General features: G+C 50.3%; 7 protein-coding genes across 7 annotated transcripts; 3 read left to right on the top strand and 4 right to left on the bottom strand.

Annotated features, from left to right (window-relative positions):
- Positions 1 to 433: 433 nt before the first annotated feature.
- Positions 434 to 1,553, top strand: N7489_005240 (non-structural maintenance of chromosomes element 1 family protein; the record flags this gene model as incomplete). Its single annotated transcript, XM_056710992.1, has 3 exons — positions 434 to 545; positions 614 to 1,230; positions 1,287 to 1,553. 3 exons carry the CDS (start codon positions 434 to 436, stop codon positions 1,551 to 1,553), a joined length of 996 nt encoding a protein of 331 aa, XP_056569413.1.
- A 1,264-nt stretch (positions 1,554 to 2,817) lies between these two features.
- treA (alpha,alpha-trehalase treA) lies at positions 2,818 to 6,185 on the top strand (the record flags this gene model as incomplete). The annotated part of the gene is made up of 4 exons (XM_056710991.1): positions 2,818 to 2,829; positions 2,882 to 4,591; positions 4,643 to 4,930; positions 4,980 to 6,185. The coding sequence occupies 4 exons, from the start codon at positions 2,818 to 2,820 to the stop codon at positions 6,183 to 6,185; spliced, it is 3,216 nt and encodes a 1,071-aa protein (XP_056569412.1).
- A 250-nt stretch (positions 6,186 to 6,435) lies between these two features.
- On the bottom strand, positions 6,436 to 8,893 carry cat1 (catalase catB; the record flags this gene model as incomplete). The annotated part of the gene is made up of 6 exons (XM_056710990.1): positions 6,436 to 7,352; positions 7,414 to 7,588; positions 7,636 to 7,800; positions 7,852 to 8,267; positions 8,320 to 8,545; positions 8,600 to 8,893. 6 exons carry the CDS (start codon positions 8,891 to 8,893, stop codon positions 6,436 to 6,438), a joined length of 2,193 nt encoding a protein of 730 aa, XP_056569411.1.
- Positions 8,894 to 10,584: 1,691 nt separating this feature from the next.
- N7489_005237 (GNAT family N-acetyltransferase) lies at positions 10,585 to 11,271 on the bottom strand (the record flags this gene model as incomplete). The annotated part of the gene is made up of 2 exons (XM_056710989.1): positions 10,585 to 10,796; positions 10,878 to 11,271. The coding sequence occupies 2 exons, from the start codon at positions 11,269 to 11,271 to the stop codon at positions 10,585 to 10,587; spliced, it is 606 nt and encodes a 201-aa protein (XP_056569410.1).
- Positions 11,272 to 11,554: 283 nt separating this feature from the next.
- Positions 11,555 to 12,704, bottom strand: N7489_005236 (cupin domain-containing protein; the record flags this gene model as incomplete). The annotated part of the gene is made up of 2 exons (XM_056710988.1): positions 11,555 to 12,194; positions 12,247 to 12,704. 2 exons carry the CDS (start codon positions 12,702 to 12,704, stop codon positions 11,555 to 11,557), a joined length of 1,098 nt encoding a protein of 365 aa, XP_056569409.1.
- A 1,159-nt stretch (positions 12,705 to 13,863) lies between these two features.
- N7489_005235 (calcium:cation antiporter) lies at positions 13,864 to 15,803 on the bottom strand (the record flags this gene model as incomplete). The annotated part of the gene is made up of 5 exons (XM_056710987.1): positions 13,864 to 13,894; positions 13,949 to 14,805; positions 14,859 to 15,054; positions 15,180 to 15,585; positions 15,650 to 15,803. 5 exons carry the CDS (start codon positions 15,801 to 15,803, stop codon positions 13,864 to 13,866), a joined length of 1,644 nt encoding a protein of 547 aa, XP_056569408.1.
- A 3,113-nt stretch (positions 15,804 to 18,916) lies between these two features.
- N7489_005234 (uncharacterized protein) lies at positions 18,917 to 21,618 on the top strand (the record flags this gene model as incomplete). Its single annotated transcript, XM_056710986.1, has 4 exons — positions 18,917 to 19,742; positions 19,799 to 19,885; positions 19,933 to 20,964; positions 21,020 to 21,618. 4 exons carry the CDS (start codon positions 18,917 to 18,919, stop codon positions 21,616 to 21,618), a joined length of 2,544 nt encoding a protein of 847 aa, XP_056569407.1.
- Between the last annotated feature and the right edge of the window lie 13 nt (positions 21,619 to 21,631).

The raw sequence follows: 21,631 nt of genomic DNA, 5'->3' as shown, positions 1-21,631 counted from the left end.
GTGCAGACTACAGATAATTCAACAAAGTGTCACGCGAATAAAGCACAGCGTCGCAAGCATCTAATTATAATTCCATGGATTGTACACCCTTATACCGTGCTCTGTACAGCATAGATGGACCAAGTCAAGTCGGAGGACACTAGGGCTATTCATGAGTGGATGTCTGATATATCTGTTTGCTCAGACAAACACCTTATTCTGTTTGCTACGTATTTTTCTCAGTTTTTCCAAGGTCACGTAGTAAAAAATATTATGCCTCAGGAATCAACAAATTTACTAAGCTTCCTTATCGAATGTTCTTATCTTTCTTTCATCTACAGCCACGCGAGCGCGTCTGATCGCGTCAAAGCCAGTGCTCCATTGGCACAAAGGACGTTCAACCGACTGGAATTGGGACTCTGAGACCTCCAGACCAGAAGTCATAGTTGAAAATATGCCCGAATACGATGATAGCAATCGTGCCTTTCTCCAGGCGTTCATGGCACGCTCGTGTATGACCTTTGAAGATGCGCAACCCATTCTGGCTGCGATATTAACAGTATCTGGTACTTTACTCCTACTGAAGCCCCGTTTCATGAATGCCGGTAGTCGCTGACGTTGAATTGTCGAGCAGAGGGGCGAACAGTGGATCCTGATGAGGTCGGGGAAGACCAATTCTCCGACTTTATATCCGCGGCTAACACCGCCGTGTCACCCTTCGATCTCGAAATCAGGAGCACACTACCTCAAGTCCTCGAATCAGCGCAGCAAGAGGCTCCAGCAACGCCACCGAAGCGAGTGTATGCGCTTGTAAATACTACGAGTGATCCTTTGACACAACTCGCAACCACTTATTCCCCAGACGAGATCGCGTTTCTTAAGCGCTTGCTTGACTACATGTTTATCAGGAATAATACGCGACTATGTGAAGGAATGGCAATTACACAGATGCAAGCTGTCCAACTCCATAAGGCTCCGTCTAGCGAACGGCAATCCACGAGCAATGAGTCAACACAGACCCAGACCGCAGCGGTACAGTCGTTGCGTATGACCCAAGCAGAAACCATGATTATCCACTTGATTGAAGAGGGCTGGCTGCAGAAGAGCCGGAAGGGCTTCCTCAGCCTCACACCACGAGCACTGATGGAATTGCGCGGTTGGTTGATCTTGACGTATAACGACGAGGGTTTCGATGGCCGACCCGTCGAGCGGATCAAATTTTGTGCTGCTTGTAAAGACATTATCACTGTCGTAAGTACGCTCGGTCCTAAGTTAGTATGGAATAGTCCTGACTTGTGTTACTCTAGGGCCAACGCTGCGAAAACCGTGAATGCAAGGGTCGACTACATGACCATTGCATGCGCAACTTCTTCCGCATGCAGCAAGAAGAGAAATGCCCCGTATGCAAAGAGGAGTGGCCCGGCGATAAATTCGTGGGTGAGAGAGCCCTCACTGCGAATCCGAGGCCAAGCAATGCCGTTCCACGACAGAGGCAGTCTTCATCTGCTACACCTAGTGCCCTTGGCGAAATTTCCGAGGACGAGAACGACAATGAAGTACAAGAACAGACTTGAATCATCGCTGGCGTGACAGATAAGATCTGTCTCTCGAGTCTTGCCAAATCTGTTTGACAGGCGTAAGTTACGATGGTTGTTCGCACCGTGGACACGTCTATGTGAATAGCAACGAATGAATGAATGATAGGGAAAAGATATCGATCGAGGAAGCTTGTCAGCTTTGACACTATTTTTGGTCCTTTTAACAAGGCTCAACCTTTTGTCTTGACTCAAAATGGAGATACTGGAGATCATGTGCATGATCATGGGTTTTGTAAGATACAAGCCCGTGTACAGACATGATCTTGGATAACCTATGAAATGAAATCGAATAACTAAAGCGTATTGAGGTACGTATTACTCGTATACTCAAGACATCACGTAACTAGGAGGAAATGCATGAACCTGGGCATGTAAATGTGAGAGATCTGAGATAGTAGACACCTGAGGCGTCGATATCTCCAACCTTCAACATCTCCTACCTTCATCCTTTCATCTCTTCCAAGGATATTAACTTTAGAATCATACAATACTTCCCTGATCTGCGCTCTTTTTTAAAAGTCAATCCTCAATCACTTCCAAAGGGGGTCTTCTCACCTGGGCAGGTCTAAATTGACTAATTGGAAACCCCCAACTTCCCCACAAAACCAATAAATCCCTCAAACGCCAAACCTTCCCGAAGTTCCGAGGTCCCTGCAGTCAATGACGATGATATGGGGCCCGATCCAAAGCCGGTCACAACCCGAGTAGGTCTTGGCCGTGAAGGATGCCGACGGAAACTTTCGGTATTCACAGCCAATAGACAATGTTACCTACAAAATCCCAACCCCGCATTTCCCGGTTCCCCGTTGCAAGCCGTTCTTCATACAAGCCACCTCGTATAGCCTACCTAGGTACCGACGTACAATAGGTACGATTCCCAGCGCCTTGGCTGACGGATGTCAGACCTCCACTCGAAGGATGGCCAACCTTGGAACTGAGATGACTCTGACTTTTGACCTTGGAACGGGCCAGTAGGCTGCGCAAGTGGCTTTATTTCCCCACATTTCCCCATGCGCAGCGTTCATAAGCAATTTTAAATAAGGTTGCCACCTACAGAGGTACGTGCCAGGATCATCTCATTTCATGCTGGTTTAGGAAGCTGCCCCTAAGTCTCATCTTTCCTTAAAACACTTCTTACTTCCTACAACTCTCCAGTATCGTGCGGCACTTCTTAACTTCTTATTCAATATCTGATTTATTAAAGAAGCTGACCTGGTTGACAAGGTGCTGACACTGCAATATGCAGTTCAAGGTGAGTGAGTCATTACTGTATGCCCTTGCCAATCGTCTAACGCTCTGTATAGTCCCTCACGTGCGCGGTATTGCCGCTACTTCTAAATCTTGTCAGCGGCTCTCCCGACAGCCGTATCGCAAGATGCTTTAGAGAACACACAGGCTCTGGCTCGGCCAACTTGAGCAACAATGTGTACCAGACCGGCTTCGATGGCGTGACCTGGGATGAAGACAACTGGCTTCTGAGCTCAACGAACTTGGAACAGGGTCGTTATCAATCTCGAGGCTCCGTGGCGAACGGATACTTGGGTATCAACGTTGCCAGTGCTGGTCCTTTCTTTGAGATTGATAGTCCCGAGGACACCAACGGTTGGCCACTTTACTCTAGACGCCAGGCCTTTGCAACAATCAGTGGGTTCTTTGACTCACAGCCTACCACAAACGGCAGCAACTTCCCCTGGTTGTCCCAATATGGATATGACAGTGTGATCAGCGGTATTCCCCACTGGGCCGGAATCATCTTGGATCTTGGCGATGGTACCTATCTGGATGCAAAGGTCGACAATAAGACCATCTCCGATTTCCAAACCACGTACGACTTCAAAGCAGGCGTCTTGGTCTGGTCGTACAAATGGACACCTCAGGGCAACAAGGGATCGTACCAGATCACCTATCGTCTTCTCGCCCACAAGCTGTACGTCAATCAGGCTGTGGTCGAGATGGAGGTTATCCCGACCACAGCATCTGATGCGACCATCGTGAATGTCATCGACGGAGCGTCTGCAGTGCGCACTGACTTCGTGGAGACTGGGGAGGACAATGGTGCAATCTTCTCGGCAGTACGGCCGAATGGGATCGCTAATGTCACAGCTTATGTCTACGCGAACCTCACTGGGTCGCCAAACGTGGATCTTTCTTCGCGCAAGATTGTGTCCGACAAGCCATATGTCCATTCCAACGAATCGTCCATTGCACAAGCCGTGGATGTGAAGTTCAAGCCTGGTCAGTTAGTTCGCGTCATCAAATATGTTGGAGGTGCTTCTACGGATGCCTTTGTGGACCCGAAACAAACGGCCAAGAACGCTGTCTCCGCCGGGATGAGGAATGGATACACGCAGTCTCTTCGAACCCATCTCATGGAATGGCAAAACGTTATGCCGGAGGGTTCGGTTGACCACTACGCGTTCCCCAACGGGACCTTGCCTGCAGACAGCCACATCATTGATTTGGCAGTAATCTCTGTGACCAGCACTTACTACTTGCTGCAAAACACTGTTAGCAAGAATGCAGTCAAGGAAACCGCGGGAGCGCCAGTAAACATGGATAGCATTTCAGTTGGTGGTCTGACCTCTGACTCATATGGTGGCCAAGTCTTCTGGGATGCGGATGTATGGATGCAACCCGGCCTTGTTGCTTCTCACCCAGAAGCATCTCAGCGGTTCACCAATTTCCGTGTGGCCCAGTATGCCCAAGCACAGGAGAATATACAGACTGCTTTGGCTGGCTCCAAGAATCAGACGCATTTCAGTCCGTCAGCTGCAATCTTCCCTTGGACCAGCGGCCGTTTTGGCAACTGCACGGCTACTGGCGCCTGCTGGGACTACCAGTACCACCTGAACGGAGACATTGGAATTTCCTTGGTTAACCAATGGGTTACCAGTGGTAATACAAAGGTATTCAAAGAAGAACATTTCCCGGTCTACGATTCGGCGGCTACTCTCTATGCGGACCTGCTGGTTCGAAACGGGTCTCATTGGACATTGACCAACATGACCGATCCTGTAAGTTTGGCGCCCCATCTCTTTGCAACACTCAAAACTAACATAAAGTAGGATGAGTATGCCAACCACGTTGATGCGGGTGGCTACACAATGCCACTCATTGCCGAGACCCTTAGAAATGCCAACGACTTCCGTCAGCAATTTGGACTGGAAGAAAATACTACCTGGGAACAAATGGCTGACAATGTCTTGGTGCTTCGTGAAAATGAGGTGACTCTCGAGTTCACCACCATGAATGGAAGCGCTGTCGTGAAGCAAGCTGATGTGGTTATGGTCACCTATCCCCTGGGCTATACTGCCAACTACACCAGCCAAAATTCGCTGAATGATCTGGACTATGTGAGTATTCTGATTTTCGACAAGAAAAAGCCAAACTAACATGATGTAGTACGCGGCTAAACAGTCCCCTGATGGCCCTGCCATGACCTGGGCTATATTTTCTGTCGTCGCAAACGAAATGTCCCCGTCTGGCTGCTCAGCATACACGTATGCGCAGTACTCATACAAGCCTTATACGCGAGCGCCGTTCTACCAAATGTCGGAGCAGATGGTGGATAATACTACCATTAACGGAGGCACGCATCCAGCGTATCCATTCTTGACTGGTCACGGTGGTTCCAATCAGGTAGCCATATATGGCTATCTTGGATTGCGGCTGATACCAGATGAAACGCTCCATGTGGATCCAAATTTGCCTCCCCAGATTCCATACCTAAAGTATCGTACCTTCTACTGGCGGGGTTGGCCCATCTCGGCGTGGTCAAATTACACCCACACGACCATCAGCCATGCCACAGAGGCTGCCCCACTGGATACTGCCGATCAGCGATTCGCCAACAAGACAATCACGATTCACTCTGGTACAGAGGATGATGGCACCACTTATCATCTCCCTCCCAAGGGTTCTGTCGTCATTCCTAATCGACAGATCGGATCAGAGAACACAGTGGCAGGCAATCTTGTACAGTGCCAGGCTGTTTCCTCTCCGGATGCGTTTGAACCTGGCCAATTCCCTCTTTCCGCAGTGGATGGCGCAGCTTCGACAAAATGGCAGCCCTCACTGGCAGCCGAAGTAAACTCTGTGACAGTCTCATTCGAAGATGAGGTCGGCGCTATGGTATCGGGCTTCTATTTCGATTGGGCACAGGCACCCCCGGTCAATGCCACAGTTATCTTCCACAACAAGACCCTAGAAGATCCTGCGAAGGCGCTTTCTGCTGAAAGCTCGGACTACACAATTGTCCACAGCCTGACAGAAATCACTCAGTCGGATCCATACGAGCATGAGACCACAAACCTCGATATTATTGCCATCCCTACCGGAAACACGACAAATGTGACTCTGCCATCTCCCGTGCCAGCAGCGCGCTATGCGTCTCTGCTTATCGTCGGAAACCAAGCGCTTGACTCTGTTGATGTGGAGGCCAAGAATGGAACTGGTGCGACCGTCGCTGAATGGGCTATTCTCGGGCAAGAGAAGACGCGCCCTGCTTCCTCGGACCCCAAATCTGCCAATAAGAAGATGAAAGTGCGGGCAGCAGCCGTAGCAGATGCCGATGCCTTTATGCGCCGGCGTCGAGAGTTTATGTTCTAACTTTAGAAGCTGATTGACTTGCCCTAGAGTTCAGTTGTCAGCAAAGAGACTTTTGTAAATAGCTTCCTTTCGATTCGATTCTCTGCTTGCACCTCCAGTGCTAATTTATTGATCTGAAGCCTAGAAATGAGACGTGCTCCAAAGTGTAAAGTTTGAATTGTAAATTGTGACAAGTTGAATAGAATCGCACTTATTTAACATTGATTATATCCATACATACAGTCATCTATAGGTAGGTAACCGACGTCCCTTACTGGTCAACGGCAAACCGATCTAAGAACTTGAAGGTGCTAAGGCCCTCCTTGATATCCTTGGCAAAGGCATCCCCAGCGTCCTTGCCAGTGTACACACCCTCACGCTCGGAGGAAATCTGTCCAGACTGCAGAGCATCAGAGCCCTTACCCAGCGCACCAACAGTCTTACCGAACCGGAAAGCATCGAGCAGGATATCCAAAGGCCGACCAGCGGGGTACAAAGTCGACGCACCGGAACCCTTGGTAGGCTGGGTAGTGAAAGACTTAGCGCCAAACAGACCCTCGGCACCATCAGCAACAACAACAGCATCGAACTGCACGGCGTCAGAAGCAGAGTAAGTCTGATCAACATCATCGGCCATTCTCTCCGCAACAACAACGACATCAACGCCCGCAGAAGAAAGAGCAGACTGCAATTTCGCGCCCTGCGCAATAGATGCAGGCTTATCCACCGACGCAAGGAGTCCGACCTTGAGACCGTCCAGCTTGGCGAGTTTCTGTCCGAAGGCGCCGATGTGCGCGGTCGTGTTGTCGTGGTAGAAGGAGTCGTCGGGCTTGGGGGCCTCGACGCCAATGGCCTTTGCGACGCGAGTGGCGAGGTCGTTGCTGATGCGGTTCAGTTGGATTATGACGTTGTTGCGGACCACGCTGCTCTTCACGTTCGAGGTCTCGAAGCGCATCGCGTCCACGATGAATTGCTTCTCCGCGTCGACGAGGGAGTTCCAGAAGAGGCGGGGCTGAGACCAGTTGTCTTCGAAGGTCGTGCTGAGGGTGCGTTGGAGCTTGCCGCTTGCCGTGCGCTCCGGTGCGGTGAAGAAGCCCTTGCCCACGGTTTGGTTGGCTTGCTTGGGGGAGCCCTTGTTTTCCGTGTTGGGGGAGTAGGCGTTGGGGTTCAGCGGGATGAACATTTGGCCTAGGGTTTTGTTAGAAAGGGGGTTTTTGGGAGTGAGATTGGGCTTGTAGTAGGTACGTACCTGCGCCGTCACGGTTGTTGTTGTGGATTGGTGCGCGGGGACGGTTGATGGGGAGCTGCTCGAAGTTGGGACCACCGTGGCGGTTGAGCTGAGTGTCGAGGTAGGAGAAGAGACGGCCCTGGAGGAGGGGGTCCTCGGTGAAGTCAACGCCGCGGACGATGTGGCCCGGTTGGAACTGAGGAAATTAGTATTACTCGCTGGTGATAATGGGACGAGACATACCATGACTTGCTCGGTCTCGGCGAAGTAGTTCATAGGGTTGCGGTTCAGTTGCATCTTGCCCAGGATGGTGACAGGAACGAGTTCCTCAGGGACGATCTTGGTAGGGTCCAAGAGATCAAATCCAAATCGAAGCTGGTCCTCTTCCTCCATGATTTGGACACCAAGCTGGCGAATAATTAGCGAGAGTTGCGAATGGTTGTTTGGACTATCACTTACCTCCCACTCGGGGAAACGTCCAGCCTCAATGGATTCGAAAAGGTCCTGGCGCATAAAGTCCGCATTCTTACCAGCGGTTTGCTGGGCCTCCTCCCAGACAAAGCTGGCCTTGCCCTGCAGTCCCTTCCAGTGGAACTTGACAAGCTTGGTCTTTCCGTCGTCAGTAACCAAACGGAAGGTGTGCACACCGAATCCATCAACGTGACGGAACGAACGGGGAATACCGTGGCCAGCCATTGCCCACAGAAGGGTGTGAAGTGTGCTAGGTTGCTGGCTGAAGAAGTCCCAAGCGGAGTCGTGCGCGGTAGCAGCCTGAGGGATCTCGTTGTCGCCACGGGGCTTGACGGCGTGAATGAGATCCGGGAACAGGATGGCATCCTGGATGAAGAAAACGGGAACGTTGTTTCCAACAATATCTATCTCCAGATCAGCCGCGTCCTTTGCTTTTCAGAAGGGAGTCTGCCATACCAAAGTTTCCTTCATCAGTATAGAAGCGAGTCGCGAAGCCGTGGACGTCTCGCGCGGTGTCAGCGCTTCCGCGGCTACCAGCGACGGTGGAGAAGCGCGTGAACATTGGGGTTTGTTTGCCCTCGGCGGAGAGGAAAGAAGCGGCAGTCAGGTTGGACCAGTCACCGTAGGAGGTGAATGTTCCGTGGGCGCCGGCGCCTCGAGCGTGAACGGCGCGTTCCGGTACCTTGGAAAATAGACATGAGCTTTAGAACTTGAATTGAAAATGCAGAAAACGTACTCGTTCATGATCGAAGCGCTGGATCTTCTGGCGGAAAATGAAATCCTCGAGCAGGGTCGCTCCACGCTCTCCTGCGCTGAGACTGTTTTGGTCCTCGATCGGGCCACCAACGTCGGAGGTCAGATAGACGTCTTGGTCGTTGAGGTAGAATTGGGAGAGGAATTCTTCGGTGTTGGCAGCAGCATCTCCGTCAGCGCGACGCTCGATGTGAGGATTGGCGGCCTCGCCAGTCATATAAGGACAGGCAGCATTGGCAACGCCAACAAGGCCCGTGACGAGGGCAAGGACATGCATTGTGACAGTCAAATAATATAACTGTTCTATAGAAAGCTCCACCTCTCAATTTGAATTGCCGGAGGTTCAAACATCGAAAGATGAAAGACACGGGGGCTCACTTTATACTCCGGTTGGAATGTGAACCCCCCGAACAGGGAAGTAAAATAAGTAAAATTGTCCAGTGCGACTTTTGCATTGAGCCAATGGGAAGCTCCATGAAAATGCAATGACGCATGAAATTCAAGGACTATTATTGATCAGACATGGGCTGGCCATTCTCCAACCAGGAACCCGTTTGGTTATTTCTCAGCACGATGGCCGAGACTAGCAGTGTGACGAGATCGCATCACCGGTGGGACATAGGTGGGCCCGGATAGGAGAGTTGTTGGACCTCCAGCCAAGGGGAAGACAGACAGGATGCATGCTTTACTCCGAATGATTAGCTCGTCCCAATTGAAATACCGGGGTGTCGATCGCATAAGCCATAATTGTTGTAGGCATCAGGCCATCCTGCCAGAGGGAAAGAAATGACAAAAGACGTAAGCTGATTGGAAAAATCTTGGCGACTCGGAATTGAGTTAGACAGGTTTGACTGGAACCCACAGTAACTCCGTCCATACAGCATAGTCAACATAGTCAACATAGTCAACATACGATGTTGTAGTGCATTGTGAAGGGGTTGAAGGGGATGTCTTGGCATTGATTAAGCGTAGGGGGAACGGTCGAGGCCGCGGTGCTTGGTAATTGGCTTGTCTCCAGTTTGGGGATAAAAAAAGGAAAAAAAAGGAAAAAAAAAAATATGTAGGGGATCTACAACCCTAGCGTTAGAGAGAAATCATGTCTCATGTTGAATTAATCTTAATCTCCTATCTCCTGTACTCCGTACTCTTATACCCCGTAACAGCGATGAATATCAGGAATATCAGGTCAACACTTTGTAACATCCCTCAAAAATTGGGTGAAAAGTCAACAGGGATTAGTTGCAGAATACCAAGACCAGCTTATGCCAGCTTATGCACCTAATCCTTGTCAACGCACATCGCTACCATTTTTAGATTTCATCCGTAACTCGGTTGGGATCGTCGGTGATAACTTTGTGTTGGTGATAGCCAAGGTGTCGGTTGCATTGGCTCCAGGGCACATATGGAAATAGTTAATTTTAAATATTAGCAGTCTTGTTCCGCATCAAAAGGTATGGCCATGTGCCGTTCATCGGCTATTGCTGGCTTCGGTTGTGACAAGCTGAAATGCTTGGCGGGAGGGGGAAACGAACTCAGCAGCCTTGAAAGAGATGAGACTGGTCCTTTGTGACCTTGGCAACTGTAACTTGCCATAATCATTGTTGAACGAGCTATTTTTAATGTGATATGTGTGTGATAGAGCTCTCGGCCGGTGAGTACGGAGTATTCTCGCGAGAGGAGTCGAGATATCTTTTTTTTTATTTGTTTTTGGGATTGAAAACTTTTGCTTTCGTATTCCAATTGTAGTGTGGAGCTGTTGATAGAGAGCTGCTGAAAGGAAGAATGCTATCGGCATTGGGTTATCGCGCGAAAAGAATAGAGCCACGATCGGGAACACTTGATTTCTCATTTTGACAACTTCTTTTTGTATATAATTCGAATAGCTCCAACTGCCGTGCGGAGTAGACCGTTTAGAATACCTCCTAGGACTACCTAGATAGGTAGGTATACTCGGCCGATGACACAGATCTATCCTCGAGCCATCGGAGCCACACCACTCGGCCCAGAAGCGTCACTGCGATCCACAAACCCATGTTTCGCATACAGCGGAGCACCATCCTTACTAGCATCGACATATGCCCCAACACCCTCACGGTCCGCAACTTCACACCCCCAGCGAACGAGCATAGAAGCTGCCCCGCGACAGCGGTAGTCGGGATGCGTACCGAGCATATCGAGGTCTATGTTGTACCCAGAGCGTCAACAAACAGTCAAACAGTCACACAGCAGGTAAGCGGCTAGTTGTCGAGGATCCAACTTACAGTAGTGCTTCCGATCACCCATCACACGCCTGCGCGCTCTCTCCAGCCCCCCAAAGAAAGCATCACAATCCTGTCCAGGCATGTCCCCGTGCCAAGGCGGGAACCGAGCCCCGCGCTCGTCGGGCATGGCCAGGTCCCATTTCGCGTATGCGACTATCCGTGCGCGCCCTTGCGCGTCTTTCGTGTCGGGGTCGACGACCTTGACGTATTTTTGATAGGGCTTTGTGAGCATGTCGGTACGGTTGGCTTCAGTGAACCATTCATGTGCCCCGGGCGTGTCCGGGAATAGGTGTTGCATGCCCGGGTCGTTGAACACGGTGAACCATAGCTCGGTAATGGCGGGGAGGTCTTCGATAGTGGCTAGTTCTAAGACGAGAGGGGCTGGGGTAGACATTCTGGGCTTGTGGTTCCGGTTGTTGTCGAGGGGTAGTTTTGGATATACAGTGGGGTTGACTCCATGGCTAGCGGGCAGAGCTAAATCGATTCGGAAATACTCACAACTATTTGAAGTCTGAGTCAGACACAGTATACTCCATATGTATAGAAACACATAGATCAGAAGGGAATCTTCTGCTTTTGCTCATTGGTGTCTTATATGCAGGTCCAGATTACATAAAACTCTAAATTATAAGCATATCAAATAAACACAGGCCGACTGCAGGATCACTCAGGTTCACTCAGTATGCCGGGAAAGTCGCAAAGTTCCACCTCTTTGCACCATTGATCAGCTGCGAATCCACACCACTGCTACCACTGTTTACATACAACACCTTGGTGAAGGCAACCTCGGTGTAATAAGTGAAAGCCACACCAACCGGAATGAAAGCTACATCGCCAGTGAACAAGGTCGCTACAGGATAATCTCCGATCTGGATCATGAGCACGCCTTCCAGAACCTCGAAAGCGGCGGCCCCAGGCAAGACATATGTAGGCGCATTGTCCTTGGTTTGGCGGCTGAGTGAGATGGTTGCAAGAGTGTAGTTGACATCCTGAGACTGCTTAGTGACCAGAGGCTGGATGACCTGGTACCCGTACTTGGAGCTGAGGTATTTGGGGCCATATCCATTTGCAACAAAGTAAGGCTTGCCAGAGGCACCGAGAGCATTGTCACCGGTGTGCCACTTAGAGTTATCAACGGGAGCGGTGCCATTGACTAGATCACGACGGGGCTCGAAGTCAAGCTGGGCGTAGACGTCGAACTTCTGCAAAGAACTAATCATGCTTGGGTCGGGTGCTGAAGAGCTGTTTGACACCGCGGGAACAAAGGGGGTATTGGTGGCCGAGGTGTGGTTGGTTCCAAGGGCATAGAAGAGTTCCCTTCTCGGGTTAGCCAAGTTTAAACAGGTCCGTTATATGCAAACAAACTTACTCAAAGCCACCAGGAACGACGACACCAACCATCTCCGTGTCAGGGTCCAGAATCTGGAAGGTGTGGGTCGTGTTTCTAGGGACCGACCCATAATCACCCTGTGTCAACAGGCGAGCCTGCTGCTCCCCTGTGCCCTTCTGCGCCCAGAGCTGGAACCGGCCCTTGAGGTTGAAGAAATTCTCAGCGTGCTTCTGGTGGATGTGTGGCAAGACGCCCAGGGCTCCGCTGGAAGGCGCGTTGGTGCTCATCAGAGTAAACGCATTGTCCGAGGATGGGCCAGTCACTGTGAAGCGGTACAGCTGATCCCCGATGGTGACGGCATGCGAGTTCGCGTAATGCGGAATGACATAGGGACGTGGGGAAGACGGCGCGTTTTGGAGATAGAGCTCCTCCAAGGTTGCGGACTGGACGAGGCCAGCGCCAAATGAGGCGAGCAGAAGCAGCGAAGATGTCAACATTTTGATTGATGGTCTTCAATCAAACCCGTAGTCCGAACTCAGAGTGTCCAGGAATTTGCGTGGGCCCTCGAGATGCTTTTTTATATGTGAGCTCGGCAAACATGGATGACGGATTTGCCGGGCCGGTATAAAATTGAAGCAATAATAGTTATCTCGGATCATGTACTCCGTAGATCATACGGATATATTGCATTGAATGCAAGTGAGCTTGTTCAAGATCCTATATTACCATTTGCCGAAGGTATATCCGGTCCATATGTCAGTCTTACATTTGAGAGACGTGAGGTTCTCAAAACCTTGCGCTTTTGGGTATTCGGACAGACTCAATGCAATGGGCAAAACGGGTCTCAAGCTTTTTTTGGGTCCTGGGAGAGGAGATCTCGGGATTTCCGAGGTCAATAAACTCCGCTTACATCCACCCCATCGGGCATTCCAAGGTCAAATAGAAAATAAATACCTGAATCCGTAGTCGTAGTAGGGCCCTAGCGAAGACATCTCAAAATGAAGGTCCTTATAGAGAATATAGCGTTGTAGAGGTGATAATGCCCAGACGGGGTTAGATTTATGTAAGCGGAGCTTTTTGCGGGCGAGCCGGAACTTCCGAAACGCAACGGCTGACGAATTTTAAATCCACATGGGCTTGCTTGGCATGGGAATCTCCTGTCTTGCAGGCAGGTTGTCGGATGAGTCTTTCACATGAGACAATTATAATCTAACTGAAATCACATCGAAACGCGTGGTAACTCTGAAAGGAATTCTCCGTTCTCATATATTGCTGTCCTGTTTCGAATCAGCTTGGCGGGAGTCGTGCGACAGTCTCGACGATCCGCGCCCCTCCTTCTTCATCTCTTCAGTCCATCTCGCCGTAGGAATCGCATGCAGCTGCCGCTTCTCCATTTGGACCTCCGTCCGCAGCGATCCCTAGATGTCCACTTCCGAACGGCGCTGGATTCGGCTTGGATTGCCGAAGCATGAAGGCGATTGGTTCTCCGAAACGGAGAAGAAAAAAATCTGATTACATTTTCATAGCTTTGTCTACGATTCATATTTACATTGAATATTAACAAAAAGATGGAGGGGCAGACGGTAAGAATCGGCAAGCACAGGTTCGACCAGACCGTCTTACCATCCACAGATCAGCGCCCTTGAGACAGGCATCTCAAGTAAGCGGCAACAAGAATGCGCCAACACTATGTCGAGAATGTCAGCAATTGCATCTTCAGTGGATATAAGGGTGCACATACGAAATAGCCGCGAAGCAGGCACATAAGATGGCCCCCTCCAAATAATTAGTCTTTCCTTTCAGAACGATGAAGTCGACCAAAAGAACAGCGCCGATTAGTGTCACCATCTCGAATCTGTCAAAATGCAAGGTCATGGGCTTGTCGAGAACCCAGCCAATAAGCACCATGGCAGGTGAAACCAAGAGACCGATTTGAATGGCTGATCCGAGAGCAACACTGATGGCAAGGTCCATTTGGTTTTTCGACGCCACGACAACTGCAGTAACGTTTTCGGCAACGTTTCCGGCGATGGGAATGACGATCAAACCGACAAATGATTCACCGAGAACACCCTGCTCGTTGAGCGTTGAGAAGCTTGAAGAGAAGTACTCGGCGCATATAGCGATGAGAATTGTTGATAGGGCGAGAAGGGTGACTGATATCGTTCGGTTGGACTTGACAACATAGCCGTGGCAGCAACATGCTTCATAGTCTCCGACAGGTGGTTCCATTTGTGCGTGGAGGCTCGTTCTTCCTTCAGATGGTTCGCTGTGAAACAGTGGCGTTGCTGATGCCGTATGTGCGTCGACTGAACATGAGCGGGATCGCACCTCCTGCATCTCTAGCTGGCGAATATCTCTGCTCGTTGCGGTGGTGAGCTCGGTGGGATGTGATTCGAGGTCGTCTGTATATGGTTGAGGATCGGTTGGGTGTGGCGCTTGAAGCCGGGTAGAGTGGAACAAGTGAGCGTGTGATTTGAACTGGAAGAAGAGATACAAGAAATATGTGCCGAGAAGAATGATGGACACCCCCCTACTGAAGGATAATGACATATGATCAGCAGAAGTGACGCTCTTTACGCTGCCATAGAAAGCGCTCTATATCAAGATTAGCCTTAGATATAGATGGGACACTCGAAACATCGCCTTACTGGAATCATAAGGCAAGAGATTGTAAGATTCAGAAGTCCCACAAATGACTGTGTGAGATCAGTGTTATACGTCACATCACTTGTTGAGATACAGCCTGCTATGATTGCAGACCCGAGGACGAGTAGGAGGTTCACAAGGATGGAGCCGAGGAGTGATGATTGGACTACTTTAATATTGTCTTTCAACAAAGCAGTACTATAAAAGATTAGTTTCGACTGAGTCCCAAGACAGTCCACTTGGTGCTGTATGAAAACTTACACGCTATATGATAGTCAGTATACGTCGGTAGATGTGGGAGGACTTCCAACGTTGGGACTCACAAAATAATAAGCTCCGCTAGATTCCCGATGGTAATGTTGAGGAGAGCGCCAGCGGTCTCACCCAAATCCTGGGAGATCATCTCAGTGGCTTCTGTGAGCGTGATGGACAGTGGCACAATAGCAAGGAGGTTCCAGACGAATATTAAAAGTGCCGGGCTCGAGGTATTGGAGATGACGATTGCCGATGCAGCGAATGCACCCGAGAAGATGATCCTGGGCCTGACAATTTGTTTTGTCTGTCGTTTGAATATGGATATCGAACTGCAGGGTCTGCCATGATGGGCCCAACTAGACAAGCTATCATCATTTGGAATATGTGATTTGTCTGGTCGAAGAAAGTTTTTCACTTTATGAAAGATGTCGTCTGAGCCTGAGTTCATGGACGTGGAGACCAGCTCGGTTTGTCCTTGATAACGATAAGAAGTCTATGTCAGCTTAGGCCAGACAGATTTGAATGGCACAGGACGTACTGCTCATTTCATATTGACAAGGATAGGAACCACTAGACCTGGAGTCGGATTCGAAAGAAGTATTTAGGGCGGCATGCTCGTCACTGGTCGAGCTTTCAGCGAAAGTATTGATGTCATGAAGGTTCTTATCGTTGGAACCATTCACTGTGGTCATCATGGGAAAGCCCTTAAAAAAGAAATGGAAGATTATAACGCTATATAAATGCCAAAATTGAGGGCGGAATGGCCATCCGAATGTGAAAATGAAAGTTTGAAAATGAGCGTGTGTTATATGGATTGGGGCTGCGGGAATTGATTATCGATATGCGAGATGATCGCGACACAACCCCTTTTCCTTGTGGCATGCCTCTCTAAACCAGATTTGAAGTTAGCGTCTCTTGGCCGCAATATAATTCGATATAATTTCCCCTTCTGCAGTACACAGTGGGTTGTGTGGGGGCCATATATTGTCTGGCTACCGCGTACACACCGCCTACTTTAAGACACTAGCGAGCTTTCCTATCACGCAAACATTGCAAGGAAATCACTTGCCTTAAGATTTTTTTGGCGAGCCAAACGTCGTGTGTAAAAGTGGTTATAAATCCTATCATACCGTGCCTCGGGTTTTTCCAAGATTCATGGTACATTTGATAGGAGACCATGGAGACCATGATATTTAGGACTGGCAGTACCGGCAAAATAAAGAAGGCGGTGTTGGACCCCTACAAGAAGCCCCACTGTACGTTGGATCATCGGTCACGTGGGAGTGGGGCCTAGGGCTGCTAAGCCTAAAGTAGCTTAAAGCGGTGCCGCAAATAAAAAGGGGTGTGTGGATATCAATTACTTTGGACAATAATCAGAAGCTGCTAAGGCCAAGCAAGAACAAGTTCGGCCATAGTATTCTACCCCTGGGAGAATACAATCACAACTCAGTTAACGGATCTCTATCTGGAAGGAACTAAGTGACAGAAATTGGGTGGAGAAAACAAGGCTGGGAACCAGTTTGATGATCGTTTCTAGTGGGCATTATTGGATGCGAGAAACCCCGCAGGGATTGCCGTAACGGGCTGACAACCTTCCAAGGTTGGAATAGACCCACACGAGGCGCTACCTACCTGGGTACGATTACGAGTGGGAAAGGGGCTCAGCCCTCCAAGGCTGCAAGCTCTAGGCGCCATACAGAATATATTTGGCGACATAAAACTGGGGCGGGTCCTTGAGAGCATCGCCAAGAAGAGTCTGAGACTGGTTCATTTAATCGCTCGTATCTTCCTGACATTGCTTCCCCCGAAGCAGGCAGCAGCAGAAGACATTACGTATGTGTACATTCACAATTCTATTGATGTATCTCTAAGTCAGCGCTACAAGGGTCCTAATGTAGCTAGAGTAACGTTGTCTATGTTATGCAGTTTGTCACTTGGGTGCACGTTGAGCAGCGAATATGGTGCAAAGGAAGAACATGTCCACTCAACCGTTCTGTATTATGTTGCGACTTCAGTTATCTGGGAAGCTAAGCAAGATAAAAAGCTAGTTAAGAGCCAATACACTCCTTCCTTCAATCCAGCCCCCAGATATAAGCGTGGAAGATAGCCCTACTATACCAGCTCATGGGACGACGCGAAACGTCAAATTCAGGCTGGAACAACTTCCGGTCTGCATCCTGCAACTCAAATCCGCGTTGGCGATTGCAGCAAGCACATTCAGTAGTACAATGTCCCCATCCTTTCATGTGATGAGTATCTGGTGGTCTTTCGCAGCACTTGCATTGTCTGCCACAACAACCACCTCGTCTTGCACAATCCTCCCGTAGCCATTTACTTTTCAGATGCCAACCGGGGATTTCCCGCAAAGATGAATATGCACGCTTAGAAGGTTCTCCTCTTCGGCCATCACACTCAGCGATATAAAGAGTTCTCTCAAGGCGCCAATATTCTTTGTCCAGGAGAACAAGTTCCTCATCCCACCTGAGTAGTTGTTTTTCGTCATGTTCGATTGAACTCACATGAACTTTTTGGATTTCCTCCTTTAAGAATAACATGCGCTGAACAGTTGCACATAGCTGCATTTCCGTTTTGATGACAGATTGCGCCCATTCGTACGCATCATTTTTCTTTGTATCTCGGCAGTAGGCATCGTAGTGGTTCCGTCGACGACACTTTTGAGCAATTCTCCAGAAGCCATATCTCCCTATTGGCTTTTCCACATGGATTAGGGGCTTCTTAGCCTTTTCAGGGCACATCATATTGTCGACGCTTATCATATTGTGAGAGAAATCAGCGAATAGACCTCTAGACGTAGTTATTAGGTAGGCCAACCATTTACATCAGGCATCATCATCGAGCTTGGAAAGCCCGTAACTGGATGACGTGTTAGCCCCACAATGCCCTCACTATAAACTTAACAATAAAATACCTAGGTACTTTCTAATTCCAAGGTTGTTATCTTCACATTTCATCAATTATTACCTCCTCACACTCAGCCCTCCACCAGAATCGCCGTTGAATATTGGCCCTGCCTTTATGAAGAGCCTACTTTGCTAGTTTGCATACCAATAGTTTCTTCCTCCTCCATCTCCCTGGTAGCATGTAGCCTCAAGACCAAGCACGGACAATCGCCTGATATAGCTACTATGGCCGGAAGGTGTGTGTCGATGTTCTACCCTACACAGGCGTTGATGCCGTACTCGTCATCAAGGGATTCGGCTATCAATTGCCGAAATCTCAATTGGGAAATCCGACATTTGCATGTTGGGTTGATAAAGCAAACGGTTGCGTTAAGCCGAGTGTGCTGCAGATACCAAGATGCCTTTAGCTGCTCGGCCTGAAACCCTAGCTCACCTTGGCCTTACCTCAGGTAAGCCCAGGGCCGGGCCGGGCCCTTGACGGAAAAGTGCTCGGTACGCAGGTGTGCCCCCAAAGCGAGATCATCTCGCTCGAGACGGGTGTTCTATATAGGAGGGCAAGTGCTTCTTTGAAAGCATCCAGGAAATCTTTGCATATTGCTTCCCGCGCTTGATAGCGTTTACTGGATGTAAATCCAACTGATGAGATGATTCACGCTTGCTTGATTAGCGTAGACTTTCCAGATCCGCGATTGCCTGGGCGTAGTCCAACGAGCTGACCTACCAACAACGACGACATGCACTGGATCTTCAGTGGAATTTTTTCTCCTGACAGTGGCCAATATAAAAAACTTGGTTGTCGCTAGTTCCTTGGCCAAGACCAGCCCCTCTTTTGCTCTTCGCCCCCGGACGGACACCATTTCCTCATTCCCAACGGCTCCAACACAATGGGGTCGGGCTATATCAGTGTTGACTACAAGATCCAGCGTTCCTACCTCTTTGTGGTGGTCGCCAATGTCGGCCCCGGCGGCGTCAGTCGCACCCTCTCCGTGGCCTACCGCCAGCACCCTGAGAAATACAACGCAAGAGGATCAGGGACACGAGTGGAGCACATGGTGGCCGACACCCTCGCGCTGATCGCGATTCTCTCAGATCCTGCCAACCGCGCCCCGCTTGAGGCGGAGAAGGCGATCGCGGAGGACTGGTATCGTCGCTCTCACGAGCCTCCTGTTAATGAACGACCCAGCGTGCCCGATCGCCCGCAGCCCCTTTATGTGCCCCCGAGCAAGCGTCGGCTGCGCGTGGAACCACTGCCAGCACTACCATGGCAGGATGAGGCAGTCCGCACGTTTCCCTTCACTGCGACGTGCGTACTACTGGCGTTGCTACGGGGCGACCACAGATACTGGACCCGCATCGGCGACGTCCAGTTCCAGCCGCTGTCGACGGTATTCCGGGGCGACTGCAAAGAGTATGGTCTCATCGTGCTAGATATCTCTGATCTAAATAGCGGTGTTAAGTATGGCATTGCGGCGTTTAACATGCGCTACATGGCCCAGCTTTCGTGGCATAGCTACACGGGGGGCTGGGATCCTGTGGAAGACCCTCCACCAGCCCAGGAGCCGGATGTGGTCCTGGACCTTCCGCGGCCTCGAGAGCTGCTATCGATTGTTCAGTGGATAGGGGAGTATTACCACTGGTCGGATCTGAAGTCGCTACACATTGTCGAACAACTGGAGCTGAGGCCGCTGGCGGATGCGACCTCCTTGGATTGTACGTTCCTCAGGGAAATCCGCACGATGTTACCTGTGCTAACGGGGCAATGATAGATATCTGGCCATCCGAGTTAGTCCCGCCAGAGGTGGTTCCTCCTGGTCCGTCTCTTTATAAAAGGGTTCTCTCGAGCATCCGGAACTGTCAGTGACTCCGCCCCATCCATCGCATCTGCTAATCGCCCTAGCAGACATTCGACCTCCTAAGTCTACCGTCAAGCCGCCAGACTATATGGTTGGCTACACTATAACAGACGACCGGCCGCCTGATACAAAAGAGGCGTCAACACCATCCTCCAGCAGGACCACGCTGACTGAGCCACCACCACCAGTCCCAGCAGACATCGACCGTGCGATTGACGATCTGCTCCGTCTCACCCAGGAACCCACCCCCGGACCCCAGAAGAGAGAAAAGCCTGTGGTCAATATTCAACTCATTTCCCAGTTCCGTTGGAGACTGCAGCAGAGACTTGAAGAGGAACCCTACAGGCTTGGTCCCTTTATGTTCTCCAGCCAGGTCCTGCGTGTTGCATATGCGGCGTGTCAGCACCTTAACTGGGTGGTGTTTAACCTATCACCTCATATCATTACCGCCGCTATAAGATCAGATGAGCTTCGAGCTGCGTCTGCACTGAGTATCTGTGTTGACCAGCCCCGATTCGCAGAGTGGGGCCTCGGCGATCTTGCAGCAGCCCTGGGGCAGTGGACATCCCTTAAACAAGTCTGCCTTGTACACCGGCCGGACCATATGAACGACGATATATCAGCTCGTTTCCACTCACATATACTAAAACAATGGGAGAGTGACTCCAACCGCACCATGAAGTCGAAAACCATCTATTCGACCTCCGCCTTCCTAACTGGTTTACGCAGTCGCGAATATCTTCCTTCGTCCCCGACGATTAATTACAGTCACACCTCCTTCACTCCCACGGTCTTTTCTACGATACACCTCTTCATGTTTGACAGCACGAACGGTTCCAGCACTGGATATACGAGCTACTACTGTATCCAAAATACCATGTTAACCGCGGGGGACTTCGCCATCCGATTTCTCGGATACCTCCGAGCCCTGGGCCCAGAAATGCAACCTGACAAGGCGATCTTACGATTCGCCTATAACTGGGGGCTGTGGTTGTTCCCTCCCATCCGTGACGGGAGCCCCCACAGGCCACCCCGGTCCATTAAAACGGCATCATCAGCGGCAGATGAATTGGGCGTACGTCGCATTCCCCTAGGCTTCTTCGACCCCGAGCCGGATCTCAACAGCCCCTCCAGTGTCCGACTGGGAGAGGTCCCACGCGGGGGGTTGGGTGGTTCTTGTAGATCGAAGAGATCCTAAAAGTGAATGGGGCGAGGACAAGCCCTTCCTACAATACTCTTTCGTGCGCATTCATGGCGCCCCCGTCGAGATAGCACCCGAGGAAGGGGAACAGCAACCCCATCAACAACATGCAGAACAACAACAGCAAAACCAACAAAAAGAAGAAGAAGAACCCCTAAACTCCCTTCAAGTAGTTGGCGGGCTGACCGACTTCCTGCGGATCACCGTGCCAGACACGGACATATCCACATGGGAGACACGGCTGGAGGTGGTCGAGAGCGATATATCTACCGCTTCATTCGAGACAACTCCGTCCAGCGTGTCGTCATCGACTGACGAGTCTGTGAATACGTGGGCCCGACGGCTCATGGAACGGAGCCAACAGGGGGAGGAAACGGACGAGCACGACGAGGTCGTGGAGCAACAGCGGCTAGAGCAGGAGCTCTTGGAGGCACAAATCGGGGTGGAAGAGGTCGAGACGGAAGAACCCTGCAGCAAGGTCCGCGTTATGGCGGAGAGCTTGGCCCTTACTTTGCTCGGCCGGTTACGGTGATTTAATGACCGAC

Source organism: Penicillium chrysogenum (assembly GCF_028827035.1).
Source record: "Penicillium chrysogenum strain IBT 35668 chromosome Unknown utg000002l_segment0_segment0, whole genome shotgun sequence".
Lineage (NCBI taxonomy): Eukaryota > Fungi > Ascomycota > Eurotiomycetes > Eurotiales > Aspergillaceae > Penicillium > Penicillium chrysogenum.
Note: the sequence above shows the minus strand (reverse complement) of the source record. Positions and strands in the feature narration are given on the sequence as shown.